The 14,188-nt window shown below is 52.7% G+C and overlaps 1 protein-coding gene across 6 annotated transcripts in view; it reads right to left on the bottom strand.

Annotated features, from left to right (window-relative positions):
• LOC148641256 (serine/threonine-protein kinase SIK2-like) overlaps positions 1–13,188 on the bottom strand; it is a 43,775-nt gene extending 30,587 nt beyond the window's left edge. The window contains exons 1-3 of one of the 6 annotated variants that reach the window (XM_088620044.1): positions 10,180–10,969; positions 9,934–10,092; positions 2,120–2,236 (exon numbers count right to left, since the gene is read on the bottom strand). In XM_088620044.1, coding sequence (XP_088476170.1) covers positions 2,120–2,161 — 42 coding nt within the window. In that variant the 5' untranslated portion in view covers positions 2,162–2,236; positions 9,934–10,092; positions 10,180–10,969. Of the gene's footprint in view, positions 1–2,119; positions 2,237–3,557; positions 8,474–9,910; positions 10,093–10,179; positions 10,974–12,676 lie in introns of those variants that run through there. The other 5 variants (XM_088620043.1, XM_088620042.1, XM_088620040.1 and 2 more) reach the window with 5 other exon arrangements.
• Positions 13,189–14,188: the final 1,000 nt, after the last annotated feature.

Below are 14,188 nucleotides of genomic sequence, written 5' to 3' on the forward strand. Positions count from 1 at the left end.
ACAGATCATCTGGTTAGGCTTATTGTGTGGTAAGAGCAAGGAGTCGCTATGAATTCTGAGGAGGGACTGAGGAAGAGCGGGATCTATTTTTTTATTCCTGTCCTGGTCTCGTCACTCGGAGGCTCTGCGAGCTCCAGAGCCCACCTGTTCCCCTCCTCCTTCTCCAGCTCGCGCTGGGTGGGGGAATAATGGTGCGGAGCCCAAGGAGGCAGGGAGACAGGGCGCCGTAACTCTCCCGCCTGCTCAGCTTGTCAAGAGACACCAGAACACATCAAGCAGAGAGCAGAGAGCCTCGGCACACAAAAGCCTCTCCTCTATTAATACCCCTTGTCTGCCATTTTCACAAAAGACCTGTTAACTCTGTAGGCGGCTGTAAAAACACACCTACAGTTCTATTAGCTGCTCCCTGCCAAATCCAGAATAGCAACAGAGCTGTTATTTTTAAAGACATCTGTCTTTCACAGAAACTTCTCTCGCCCCGCTTCCGCTCACAGATCAGCCGGAGTGAAAACAGGCTTTATTTGCCTCCAACAGCACGGAGATCTCTTCATTCCTCGTTTCGCGTTCTTCAACTCTCGTGCCCCGCGGGCATAAACGGGAGGAAGTCCTTCAGTCTGGCTGGCCTGTTCGGTAGCTAGGAGCGAACTGGTACAAGGATCTTGAAAGAAACCAGGGTAACATCTCCAACTACAGTACATGGCTGGGTAGCTTGTTCCAGACTCCCACAACTCTTTGTGTAAAGGCGTGCCTCATGCTCTTGGATGTTCCGTAACACAGTGGCCGCAAGTGCCCGAAATGCTATGCTTTTGATCCTTTATCCTACCATTTTATCTGCCTGCTTTATTGCTTCCTCAGATTACCTAGAAGATGAAGATGATGTGTCACCCCAGCCCGCCAGCCAGCGTTCAGACCTCTGCGCTCTGCTCACCCACATGAACTCTTGTACTTTGTCCCCGCAGGCAAATGTTTGGAACCAAACAGAATTGTCTCATGCAAATCCTGCCTGATCGGAGATAAAACTCTTTCGAATGCTGGGAACTCAGTGGAGTTGGAATCTGGCTCCGTCTGATCTGACCTAGGGGCAAAGGTACATCTTCCTACTACAGTTAGCACAGAGCTCCAGATGGTGCTAAACAAGCACAGTGCAAACCCATGAGACTGCCCTCAGACTGGACCGCAGAAGAACCAGGACCGGCGCACATAACGGCACTGATCCGGAGTGCCCTAGTTAAAGCACGAGTTAGTGTGCAGGCAGAGCTGTTCTTATGTCTTCAGTGTTATATGCATTGTACTGCTAGCACAAATAGCACCACGGTTGTAGAGAACAACATTAACAGGGCAGCCCAGTTCCATGGTGTGCTCAAGTGCTTTGCAGTTGCATTCTGCTGAGGGTTCGACAAAACCTGAATCAGTTTTTTAAGCGCTTTTATGATTCTGGAGCAGGGCGAAAAAAAAGAGCTTTTATTCTTCCTGCGTTGTCTTGGGCTTTTTTCAACAATAGAACAAGACTTCTAAGGAACATGGAGTGAATTCTGGGGGGGGCTAGGCCTGAGACGTAGCGACTGCAGTTCTGGGGGGGCTGTGAGGAGAAGGGGCTGGGGTGATGTCTGCGCCCGGGAGCCGCGCGGGCCTGTGCCGTGTTTATGAGATCCTGAAAGGAAATGACTAACTGACCCGTGGAGCTGAACGCTTGAGCTGGAAATAATGATACGGTCTGATTACACAGCGCGCTCTGGATGAGCTCCTCCGAGTTGTGTAATGAGTGAGCAGCTCCTCGCATTCCCGGTGACTAGAATGACCTACAGCCTTATGTAACGTGGTGAAGTCATCCCAGCCCCGCGGGAATTCTCCAAACCGTTGCAGAGAGAACATCTTTCGGAGGCGAGAGTCCAGCAGCCCAAATCAGGCTCCTCCGCTGCCACTCTACAGTTTCCTTATCGATTTCTTTTATTGCTTCAGATTTTTTTTTTTTTACGGAAGCGCTAGATCTCTCTGGCCAGGGAGAAGAGAAAGGTAGCACAGGGCTCCCCTCCACTGCGGCGAACAAACAGAGGCAACGAAGAGCGCAAAGCATGGTGGTCCACTCTGGGGGTCGTTTAGTAAAGGGGTTATTAATTACCTGGTACAGCTTGATGATGTGTGGGTGGTCGAGGATCTTCATGATCTGCACCTCCCTGTAGATCTTCTCCAGGTTGACCGAATCCAGCTGGGACTTGTCAATGATCTTGATGGCCACCTGCGGGGGCAAGCAGGGGTGCATGAGAGGCCCACCGTCGCAGGGGAGGAAGAGGCGCCGGCTGGTCACTTCGGATTGATAAAGGGTGGCTTGTTTTTATCCCGATTTAGACTTATTTAGATTATTTTTCGCTTGGTTTTTAATACCCCCCTAATTTTGAATCGTCAACTCCCCACCGGCTGGGCTCACCGCTGCCCTGGCCCTGGCGCCAGCGGTGGGGGATGTGAACGCCAGTCACACGCATTCGAGATTCAGAGGAGAAGCTTCTCCATCGGAGCTTTCATCTCCCCAATCCCAGCTTTCCCCTTCCCTGTCCGAGCTTTCACCTGCCTGATCCCAGCTTTCACCTGCCCCAGCCCGACTCTTCACTTTCCCAATCCCAGCTTTCCCCTTCCCTGCCGAGCTTTCACCTGCCTGATCCCAGCCTTCACCCTCCGAGCCTGAGCTCCTCCCTGCTGCAGGCAAGAGCCCTCGAGCCGGTCGAGGGAGGAATGAGGTTCAGCGATCTGCACGAACGCATGTCTCCATCTCTCCCGAGAGCCGGAGGCGTGGGAGGTGAGGGGGACTGCAGACAGAGCCAAGGGGGCGCTAGAGAGACTGTGAAGGGGTTAACAGCTCCAGCCTCCCAGCTGACATCATCGCTGGCAACAAACAGCATCAACAGAGTGCAACGCTGTCGCTGCAGAAGTGCCCCATCAGGCCTTTTTTTAATTGGTGCTTTTCCTGAGAAACACTGAAGAGCCGTTATCATACAGGAAGCCAGAGAGCAGACACTACAGCAATAAAAAACAAGTTCCATTCTCGGGAACTTTTTCAAGGGGAAGGAACTGTAGAGAAATTAAAATTGTCAATTACAGTATATTTAAAAAAACTCCTAATGAAATCAATTCCACCGAAGAGGGAGAAGTATTCAGGAAAAAGAGAGAGAGAGAGGACAGCTATCTCTTCTTCAGGAAACACTCTGTATGACGAAAGACATTTCCAGGACACATTTCAAAAACTGTCTGGCTCCAATGCAAAATCTGCTCCACTTCTTTCAAGCTCTGACTAAAATGCAATATGAAAAATACATCAGAATTGCATTTTTTCCCCAAATGTGCTGCGAGTCCTCCTATGGCCTCCAATTACAAGCTTATACAGCTGCTTTCCCAAGCTAAGCAGAAACTGCTGCACTGGCACAAAGAGCACTCAGAATTCCCCTTGCTGGGCTCCAGCTTTTAAACATCCCACATTCAGCAGCTGTTTACCACTGTTTATTCTTCTGTTCACCGAGCTTTGGAAGCAGCACGTACGCCGATAGGACTGTATACAAACAGCTCACCAGATGAACACTGCCACTGCTGACGGAGCTCAGCTTGGACGATCTCTGCCTGCGGCCTGCTCTGCTGCAAAGCGCGTCTCATGAGGGCAGCGTAATTACAGGCTGGCTCATTACACCATCCCCAGCCAAACGCCTTTAATACCACGAGGCTCTGCCTGGTCGTTTGCAAGGGAACACTTTAATTACTGCTGACCTCAGGGGAGCTCGAGCACAACTTTAATGAGTGTCGCTGGTCAGCTCAGCGGGGAGATTATGACATCCGTCTCCTGATCGGTGCCGATTCCAGGAGACCCTCAGCCCTGACCCTCACGCTGCATCCTGTGCCCCTTGTCCAACCTGGGACAGTACCCCTGATTGGCGCGGGACCCACCCTCTACAGGTGCAGGAAGGAACCCTCTATAGGTGTGGGACAGCACCCCTACAAGGTGCAGGACAGCACCCCTATAGGAACGGGACAGGACCCCTGCAGAGATCCATAGGGATTGTGTTGCAGAGCCCAGCTCTGAAAATTACACACTGTCTGTCCACGCCACATGTATCTTAATGAGAATGGACAGCTGGAAAGCTGATTTGCACATCTTCTAATCTAAAGTCAGTAATTAGTGTGGATTAAAAAAAAACACAAACATCACGGACCGGCCTCTGCTCAGGAACACGGGGGTGTTTTTACACTGCCAGGACTCAGGCAGAGGACTCAGACTCCAAGGCGGGCAAAGCCAGGAGCCCAGAAACCCAGGCTGAGCCCCGGTGGCCGTGAGCTGGGAGAACCTCCACAGACAGGTGACCACACTGGACACGTGTCCCAGATTCGACCAAGGTGCTCAGTGTCCTCAAGCGAGGCTGAAAGTAACACGCTGTACTCCACCAGTGCACACCAGAAACATGGGTGTCGAGCTCAAGGTAGACGAAGAGATGGGGCTCTTCACTTCCACGCTCAATTACACTCTGGGCCGAGGGTGTGCAGCCTGTGTCACGGGTACCAGGACCAGGAGAATGAGCAGGACAGGCCCATCGGCCCGTCAGCTTGCTCCTGGCCGCAAGGTCCAGTTCAGAGGGAAATCTGCTGAATGCTGCTGAAGCGTGGAGGACAGTGGATCTGCACTGGATCAGATAAGAGCAGGTCTCCACCTGCTCCACCTGCCTCCTGCCCCTGCTGCCCTCCTGCCCCTGCTTCCTCTCCCCCCAGCGCCCTTGGGCCTCCTGCCCCTCCCACAGGCCGAGAGCCGGGGAGCCGATAGCAGCCGCTGAGCCCGAGGTGAGCCCTCAGCCAGGAGGAGATTAATGGGCTGAGCGAGATAATCAGGCATTATAACAGTTTCTCGCTGAGAAGGCTGGCGCCTGGGTAACCTTGCAGGAGGTCCGGGGCTGAGCGAGGAGTCTGAGCACGAGGGCCAGTGCCAGAGCCCACCTTACCGCATCGGTGGTGTGCCACGGACACGCGCGCAAACCGCAGGAGGGGGGAATCCGAAAGGGAGGGCTGGAGCTCGAGGCGGGCCCGGAGAGGGGCGTGGGAGGGATTCTGAACTGAGCCAGGCGCCGTTCGCCGCGAGCTCAGACAGCGCGCGCACACAGGGGTCAGCCACGCCAGGCCCACTCCCAAACCTTCCTCATCTTGAGCCAGCGCGGAGTGAGTGGTAGGCGTATGGGATGCGACTCACTGGGAGGAGACTAGCCCGGAGGGGCTCCTCTCCTCCGGCACCGCCGGCCGGGCCTCTCCGGGCTCATTCCCAGCCTGCGGCTCGTCTCCGCTCTCCCTGCAAACCGGTTCCCCGATAATCCTAAATAAGCGCACCGGCCAACTCACACAGAGTCTCCCCTCTCTTCTCGGGTAGGGGGGCACGGTTTCCACGGCAGCAGGATCAGCGGGATCGGCGAGCGCGGCCTCGGGGCGCAGCTCCGTGGGGGAGACCACAGGAGGCCAGAGCACAGCGCAATGAGCTCCACCACTCGGGAGGCCCGTGGCTCAGACCACAGCTGACAGGCCGACAGCTCCCGCGTTCCGCGAGGCCTCCAGACGGGGGGCCCCCCAGTACACACTTCCTGACACTGCCGACTCGCCCGAGGACCTGAGCTAACGCTCACTGGCACAAATGCGCAGGGGATCAGGAAGAATCGCGCGTTCGCCTTTCTTCGACAAACGGCAATCAATAAGGGGGAACTGCAAAGCTATTTTTAAATTCTGTGGTTAGAGACAATCAGCGCTGATGAGCGCATTTCAAACCACAATGAAAGTAAAATGTACACAGTCATATGTAAAACCCCCAATTTACATTACAATCAAAATAGATTCAAATTTCCAGGTATGCACAATGCCATGTTCAGAGGCAACAAGACTTCCAGTGATACAAAGCGGCCCCATTACACTGTAAACAAGCAGGCTGGTGCACGTCTCTTTTAATCTGACAGAAATACTGCTATCGACTTCAAGACGATTATGTCGACAAGTACAACTTACATGTTAACTCTGCCTGCAGATCACACTGTGCTAAACTTTCTGCGGCGAAATATCTGCTGCACAACCAGTACTTATTCATTCATATATCCCACTTCATTAGTCATTACAGTGACTAGTGAGCAGGAAGGGCTGCTTCAGCTCAGAAGTTCGAATTCTTGTGAACTGTAGCTTGTGGCGAGACCAGGGCTTTGCAACAACATGGGGAACTTTCACAAAGTTAACGATTTTGTGCTGAATTCAAAAATATTTTTATACCGTCCAGAAATGTATTATGTTACCCAGATTTAATAACCAGTTCGAGAACTATGGACTGCTGTTCCCCTTCAATTGTGACAGAGCCGAGCGATCTGGGCTGTCGGGCTCAGGTCAGACCTCTCTGGTAGCGACATGTAAACACTCCAGAGACAGAAAATAAACCTGTGAGGAGAAACCGGTGTCAGCTGCTCAGAGCTGATTTCTCTCCCAGTACAACAGAATGGAACAGGACAAAGATCGTCGTCTCCGAGGGAGTTCGATCGGTAAAGTCTGACTGGCGGTCCCGGTGCTGGACTGTTATGCTCACTCTCCAGTTCGGGACTCGAGCCCAGGCCCAACAGGATATGCCGGTAAAATCAATCCAATAAGATCTCAAAGGGGGAACAGCTAGGGTTAAGGAACAAACTAGGAAGGGAAGGGTCAAAACAGCAGATTGGTCCGTCCTCAGATGATGAGCTACTTTCCTGTATATTAGAAAGATCCTGATTTTCTGAACATGGTTTCCTGCAGCCCCTCCTAACCAACATTCCTTATTGCCCCTGGCCATGTGCGCACACATACACACACACAGGCACTCTCACACACAACCACATGCAAACACATGCACACACAGGATACATAAGCGCACACACATACAGCCACACACACGCACGGGAGCCTGCATGCAAACCACACGCACCTGCGTGTGCACATAAACACAAGCTTACAAGCACACATGTGCACACACACACAATCATGTGGAAACAAGCACAGTCACACAAGCTCACACACACACTAGCTTGCACACGGACGCACGCATACAAACACATGCGTACACGCACGTACGCACAAACTCACAGACGCACACGCGCACATAGAGCCCACCATACATTCCGCTGGAGACATACAACTCTGAAACTGCTCTCAAATCAGCACCAGCATTCTTTTCACTGGACAGTTAAACCTAGACTCCTGTGTTCCCACTTTAGAGAAACAAACCACTTCTAAAGACCACAATCCCTCATGCAGGTCTGCTGCAGTACATCTGCATACTCCCTGCTATACTGGAGTCTGATCACACTCATCAGAGGCACACGGCCTTGCTCTGCCACAGTCTGCTATTCCTCTGTGCTATAACACACATGGCCCTGCTCTTGCCTTGGCACATCACAGCGGGCCTGCGGGAGCAGACACCTCCAAGATGGCACCACAGTGGCCTGCCAACAGCTGGACACTCCACGTAGTCGCTTGTAACGGATCCTGAGTGGCCTCCTCCCAGCTGGCGCACATATACAGTGCTGCGCTGCAGTGCACAAAGCCAAGCCCTGGACTGCGGAAAGTGGGTGAGAAATATGTCCACTGGATTACACTGCATAGACACCCCTACAGTAAACTGGAGCTGGCCTCAGTGCGAGCCGGCTTCCTTTCACGGTGCATCTCCAGAAAAAGAAATCGAGATCTCCAGCGCGAACAAATGGTTAAGGTGAAAAAAAAATGTCTCACTAATGAAAGTCACTAATTTACAGTCTTCCTGGAAGGACTGCAGGCACTCCCACAGCATCCCACCCTGCACAGGTGGAGAGGGGAAGGGCTTTACTGCAACAGCAGGCTCTGAGGCCCTCAGCTGCAACACTGGATCGCTCTCGGCCACTGGTGCTCCGAGCCAGGTGCCGGCTGGGAAACCAACACCCACAGCACGTCTGGAAAGTGGCCCAAATGGGTACGCGACAACGGGGGAGGACGGAGCTTCGACACGCTCCAGAGTGTTCCAGCTGTGGAAGCTCTCCTGCTGTAGCATGAGGGCAAACCTGCAGCTGCTCGGATGCACTGATGTGAAATACCACCCTGCAGCTGGAGAGGCCCGGAGAAGCTCAACATGCTGCTCAAGAGCAGTCAGGACCGACCCTGCTGTCCAGGCAGGACCCTGCAGTCCAGTTGCCCAGTCACCTCATTAACAGAGCTGTCCGGCACGGTCACAGAGTCACCAGGAAATGCACGTCTCCAATTCCACCTCTGCTGCCAATAGGGCTGAGAAAGCTGAGAAATCTGAGTACAAGACACATTTCAGTTTCCACTGAAAAAAAAACATCCTCTATAATCAACAGATACAGTATGTATGATAGCGTGAGCCGTACTATTACAATTGGGTTGCCAAATATTATATTATACTCGAGGATGGACTGATAATGAAAACTGAGAATTACACTGCATGAAGTGCATTATCAGTACAGCACAGGCAACATGGGCTCCGTTTTGTGTGTCTACAGTACAGCACAGGCAACAGGAGCTCTGTCTGTGTGTCTACAGTACAGCACAGGGCAACAGGAGCTCTGTCTGTGTGTCTACAGTACAGCACAGACAACAGGAGCTCTGTCTGTGTGTCTACAGTACAGCACAGGCAACAGGAGCTCTGTCTGTGTGTCTACAGTACAGCACAGGCAACAGGAGCTCTGTCTGTGTGTCTACAGTACAGCACAGGCAACAGGAGCTTCGTCTGTGTGTCTACAGTACAGCACAGACAACAGGAGCTCTGTCTGTGTGTCTACAGTACAGCACAGACAACAGGAGCTCTGTCTGTGTGTCTACAGTTCAGCACAGACAACAGGAGCTCCGTCTGTGTGTCTACAGTACAGCACAGACAACAGGAGCTCCGTCTGTGTGTCTACAGTACAGCACAGGCAACAGGAGCTCCGTCTGTGTGTCTACAGTACAGCACAGACAACAGGAGCTCTGTCTGTGTGTACAGTACAGCACAGGGCAACAGGAGCTCTGTCTGTGTGTCTACAGTACAGCACAGCCAACAGGAGCTCTGTCTGTGTGTCTACAGTACAGCACAGACAACAGGAGCTCCGTCTGTGTGTCTACAGTACAGCACAGACAACAGGAGCTCTGTCTGTGTGTCTACAGTACAGCACAGACAACAGGAGCTCTGTCTGTGTGTACAGTACAGCACAGGGCAACAGGAGCTCTGTCTGTGTGTCTACAGTACAGCACAGCCAACAGGAGCTCTGTCTGTGTGTCTACAGTACAGCACAGGCAACAGGAGCTCTGTCTGTGTGTCTACAGTACAGCACAGGCAACAGGAGCTCCGTCTGTGTGTCTACAGTACAGCACAGGCAACAGGAGCTCCGTCTGTGTGTCTACAGTACAGCACAGGCAACAGGAGCTCCGTCTGTGTGTCTACAGTACAGCACAGGCAACAGGAGCTCCGTCTGTGTGTCTACAGTACAGCACAGACAACAGGAGCTCCGTCTGTGTGTCTACAGTACAGCACAGGCAACAGGAGCTTCGTCTGTGTGTCTACAGTACAGCACAGACAACAGGAGCTCCGTCTGTGTGTCTACAGTACAGCACAGACAACAGGGGCTCTGTCTGTGTGTCTACAGTACAGCACAGACAACAGGAGCTCTGTCTGTGTGTCTACAGTACAGCACAGGGCAACAGGAGCTCTGTCTGTGTCTACAGTACAGCACAGGCAACAGGAGCTCTGTCTGTGTGTCTGAAGTACAACACAGGCAACAGGAGCTCTGTCTGTGTGTCTACAGTACAGCACAGGCAACAGGAGCTCCGTCTGTGTGTCTACAGTACAGCACAGGCAACAACAAAGTGTGGTTACCCATCTACCCCAAAGTACAGAACCCCTTCTCTCCTCTCGCTCAGCTACCTCAAAAGGCCTCACTCCCTAACCTCTCCTCTCCACACAGATCCACAGGGACCAGGGACCGCTGACCGACCGTACTGCTCTGTGGAGGGACTGGGTAGAGACAATCACTTCTGTAATCAAGATACTTCAGGGCCGCAAAGCAGGACAGTCACGGTGGGGGCAGCTGTTCTCTCCATAAATATCTGCCAATTTCAGAAAATACCATCGTCACAAACAACCTCTTTTCAAACAATTCTTTAAAACAACTACATAATAATAACGATAATTACCGAACGACTTCCTTGGAAAACCTTCATTTCTCTTCGTTCGCGTGCTTCACAAATTAAGGTTTAACGCAATAAAATAATTTTCTCTCATTCCTCGAATAGCCTTTGCATCCTCACAGTGTCTATAGCTGCGCATTAAGCTCTCCACTGGAGGTTATTTATTGGGTTATCAAGAACAAACCCCGCCATTTCAACGCCGGCGGCTTCTCGGCCGTTGTAACGTCGCGGTTGTGACGCAGCGGAGGCGCTACAGGCTGTGGACACTTTTGGGATGAAACACTTCAATCGCGCCAGGTGTCGCGTCAAAAACATATCTCACCGGTTTTTTGCCTGGAACAAAAACAAATCACACCCACATCTCTACCTTTTATCTCAGACGTTAAACCAAGTTTGTGCCCCAGGAGGCCCAGAGGAGCATCCTGACACGGGCGACTGAGCATAATCTTAATCCCGCAAACCTGAAAAACTCAACAACCTCCGGCTCCACAGGACAGACACTTAACAATCACAGCTCGGCACCGAGCAGGAAAGTCGTCCCGTCTCTGGGCAAATTCACGCACCCAACACGGTCATATTTGCCTTCGCCACTCCGGGGGGAGGGACGACCGTCTTTTGGTGAAAGTGTAAGAACGCGTACAAAAAAGGCGATCGCCGCTTGCTCTGGAAAACTCCACACACAAAAAACCCACCCCGAAACATACAGAAAGCGATGTCTCTTAATTAAAAACTCACTCCGGTCCTACAGTACATTGCTATCCGGGGACCTTTAACCCCGGCCCTGGGGAACGCTAATGAGCCACGCCGCCAAGAAAGAGCTTCGCCTGGGGGTTGTTAGTGCAGCCAGCAGCACAGGGCACGGAAATTCATTAGCCTAAAGAAGACAGCAATTAATAATCAGATTTGCAGTTGCCCGCTGACACGTGTAACAAGAGTAGTCTTGACATTTGACGTACAACATATAATATTCCTTCAAATTCAGCCATTAATTGCTAATAGTTTACACGAGCTGCATGTTCTGAACAAAAAAGGTTGATAGTCTATTATAGTTATCCGAACTGTAAAAAAAAAACACTAAGAAGCAATTAAATATCACGCTAATTCGTTTTTATGAATTAAACAGGACTGGACTGAACAGAACTGCTTCTGCTCCTGCTGTATTCAGTATCCCCACTACTGTCTCCTCTCACTGTGTATTCTCATTGTGCATATCTTGTGTATTGTGTCGTCGTCGTTCTGCAAAGGCGCTTTGAGAAGCCACCTGTAAAGCCGCTATATAAATACAGTTCTTTATTATTCCTGTTGTCACGACGGAGTTCCTATTAGGGCGGGTTTGTTATTACCACTGGAGTGATACAATCGGGTTTCAGTGTATTTACTGTATTTTTATCTTCTTTCACGGGAAACTTCAAACACGACCAGTTGTTTCACAGGTGACGACAAACTGTGCGGGGGGCCGGGCAGGCAACCCGGAGCAACAAAAACAGAACAACAACGATCATTATAACAAGACGAGGAGCGTGAGAAATCACGATACACGTCTTTTAGTGCGACTGTCGGTCGTCTGCGCGCTCTTAAGAGGTCTGTTCGGCTTCTCCGGAACACAAATACAAACTTCCAGGGAGACGGAAAACGCGCTTTCTGCCGCCAGTGCCGCTTTATAAGAGGACACCTGCGGCCGGAGCGCTTGTGTGCAGCCGCCCCTGGCACCGCTGCCGCCCGCGACACCCCGACAGGAGCCGGGCTGCCCCTGTCAGACTCCCGCCGCCGCCAGCACAGGCGTTGGGGGGACAGAAAATGTGCTTTCTCCCCCTGATATCATTCATGAGCATTATGTAACTCCGTGCTCAGAGTGACCATGCCCCCAAAACCGCGGCTGTTTACATCGCCCTGTCACATTGCATAAGCCGGCGGACCGAGCGCAGCCTTTTTTTTCACCTTTGCGAGTTGTCGTGCAAAACCCAGTTACGAATATCCCAGTGCTGAGTCTCCTAGTCTGAAATTAAACTTCACGGTGTGTGTTATTATCATCATCAATGTCTCATTATTTTCACGGCGCTGTGTCGTGACAGTCAAGGGGTGTTGTGTGCAAATGTTCACCAGCCGTGCAACTTCTGCACGGCTGTGCCGCCGACTCCAGCGCCGGGACCGGAGGGCAGCCGCAGGGCAGCTGGCCTCACCCTGCCCTGAACTAACTCCGGGACACTTCCACAGCTTCGGGGCGCCCCGGCTCCGGCAGTCCTCCCCCCAGCTCCACTTTAAAAACTGCAGCCCGTATTCCCCGGCTTGGCGGCGGGCTCGGGGTGTGAATGGGTTTCTGAGCACGCCAGTGTACGAGCTGACCCGGTCCGAGAGTTCGCCCTGCACTGCTGCGGCTCCGGCTCAGTTCACGACGCTGCAGCCGAGCGCCGCCCGCGCGCCTGGGTCAGACCCCGCGCCCGGGCCGTGACAGCCGAACCCGAGCGGACCCGAGCCGAGCCGCGGTCCATTGCACAGTACTTGCCTCGGTCTTGGTGATGCGGTGTCTCGCCAGCTTCACCACCGCGAAATTCCCTTTGCCTAAAGTGCGCTCGATATCGTAGAAGCCCACCCGGACCGGACCGCGGTGCGTCGGTTTCTGGTGAGTATCCGCCATGACCATGCTGTTCCGAAGGGGTGAAGAGGGTCGAGGGTCGGGGGGGGAGGGAGAGGGGGAGAGAGAAAAGCGGGGTACCGCACGGCTTGAGCCACAGGGAAGAAGACGAAGAAGCAGGAAAAAAAAAACCCCAGCCGGGCGCTAGGAACTGTCTATTAAAAAGAGGCGCAGTAAAATCCCCGCTTCCCGAGCCAGCTTGAAGGTTGACAGCGTCCTCAGTCCAGCCGAAGGGAGACAGGACATTTACCGGTGGGACAGGAATCTGTCACGCCGCCCTTTCCAATACAAAAGGGCTATAATGTTTCAGCCCTGTTGGGCAGACTGCACGGGCTGACTTCGAGCAGAAGGCATCGTGTTCCCTGGTTGACGTCCATTGACGTCAGAGCCGCTGGGGGTATTTGTACAGGGGGCGGGCCTTTGAAGCCGTTCCACACTCCGGTGCCAATTCGTCTCCAAGACGACCAGATCCACCTCTGACGTCAACCGCCGGCGAGTGCTATTCTAAAAGCTGTCAATCTGCGCGCTCGGCCGGCGCGCTCGCCGCGGGTCTGCAGATGGGAGCTGTGATAATACCTTTTGTTGAGCGGCTCGGAGCTTTTTTTGTTTTGTTTTGTTTTTGGAGGGGAGGGCTTTAAAATGTGCATTTCAAAGCTGTTAACATACTGTTGACCTTGTGCCTCTGTGTTAGGTAGACGATCTTAAGCGTGTCCGCCGAGCAGTCCCTCTCTTTTGAAGTGCCGTCTGGCTGCAACCTGTCTTGGTCGCAAACGCTGTAGTTACAACCTGTTGTGTTATAATGGCAGTTTATCGTGGTGAAGTTTATTATACGGTGTTGTTTTTATTTTATTTTGCCACGTTCGTACTGTGCTCCGCACTGAAGCACGCAGAAGAAAATGTTCCCTGCACCCCGCGCTTCGCCCCAGGTTTCTGCTGCATTCTTCAATTATTCAGGCCGCTGTAATGAGTATTTCCGAGTTACCTGCGATCCTTAGCCTACACGAAAAGCACCAACCAAAACAATGTAACAAGAAACGTGCACGCGTATCTATGCCTGTCTCCCCCAACACAGAACGCAATTTTAATTCGCTCTGAATAGCACCCTGGACCCGCAAGCAGACTCGAACATTACTGTTGCGTGTAGAGTCTGAGTGTCAACTCGCTGAGCTGCAGCCTCTGTCGACACAGCCAGGGCCGCCGCGGGGTCTTCTCTTCCGCGATCCCGCACTCGGCTTCGGCGGGGGAGCGCTGCCCCCTGCCGGCGGCCGGCGGGTACTGCAGGCAGAGCGCACGCAGTGGGGGGGCGAGATGCGGGGAATCGGCCTCGGGCACAGAGTGACTTCCCCCAGACGCCTTATTGTGTATTGTTCCGCAGCCACATGG

Source organism: Lepisosteus platostomus, chromosome 25, assembly GCF_059453375.1.
Source record: "Lepisosteus platostomus isolate fLepPlt1 chromosome 25, fLepPlt1.hap1, whole genome shotgun sequence".
NCBI classification, from domain to species: domain Eukaryota; kingdom Metazoa; phylum Chordata; class Actinopteri; order Semionotiformes; family Lepisosteidae; genus Lepisosteus; species Lepisosteus platostomus.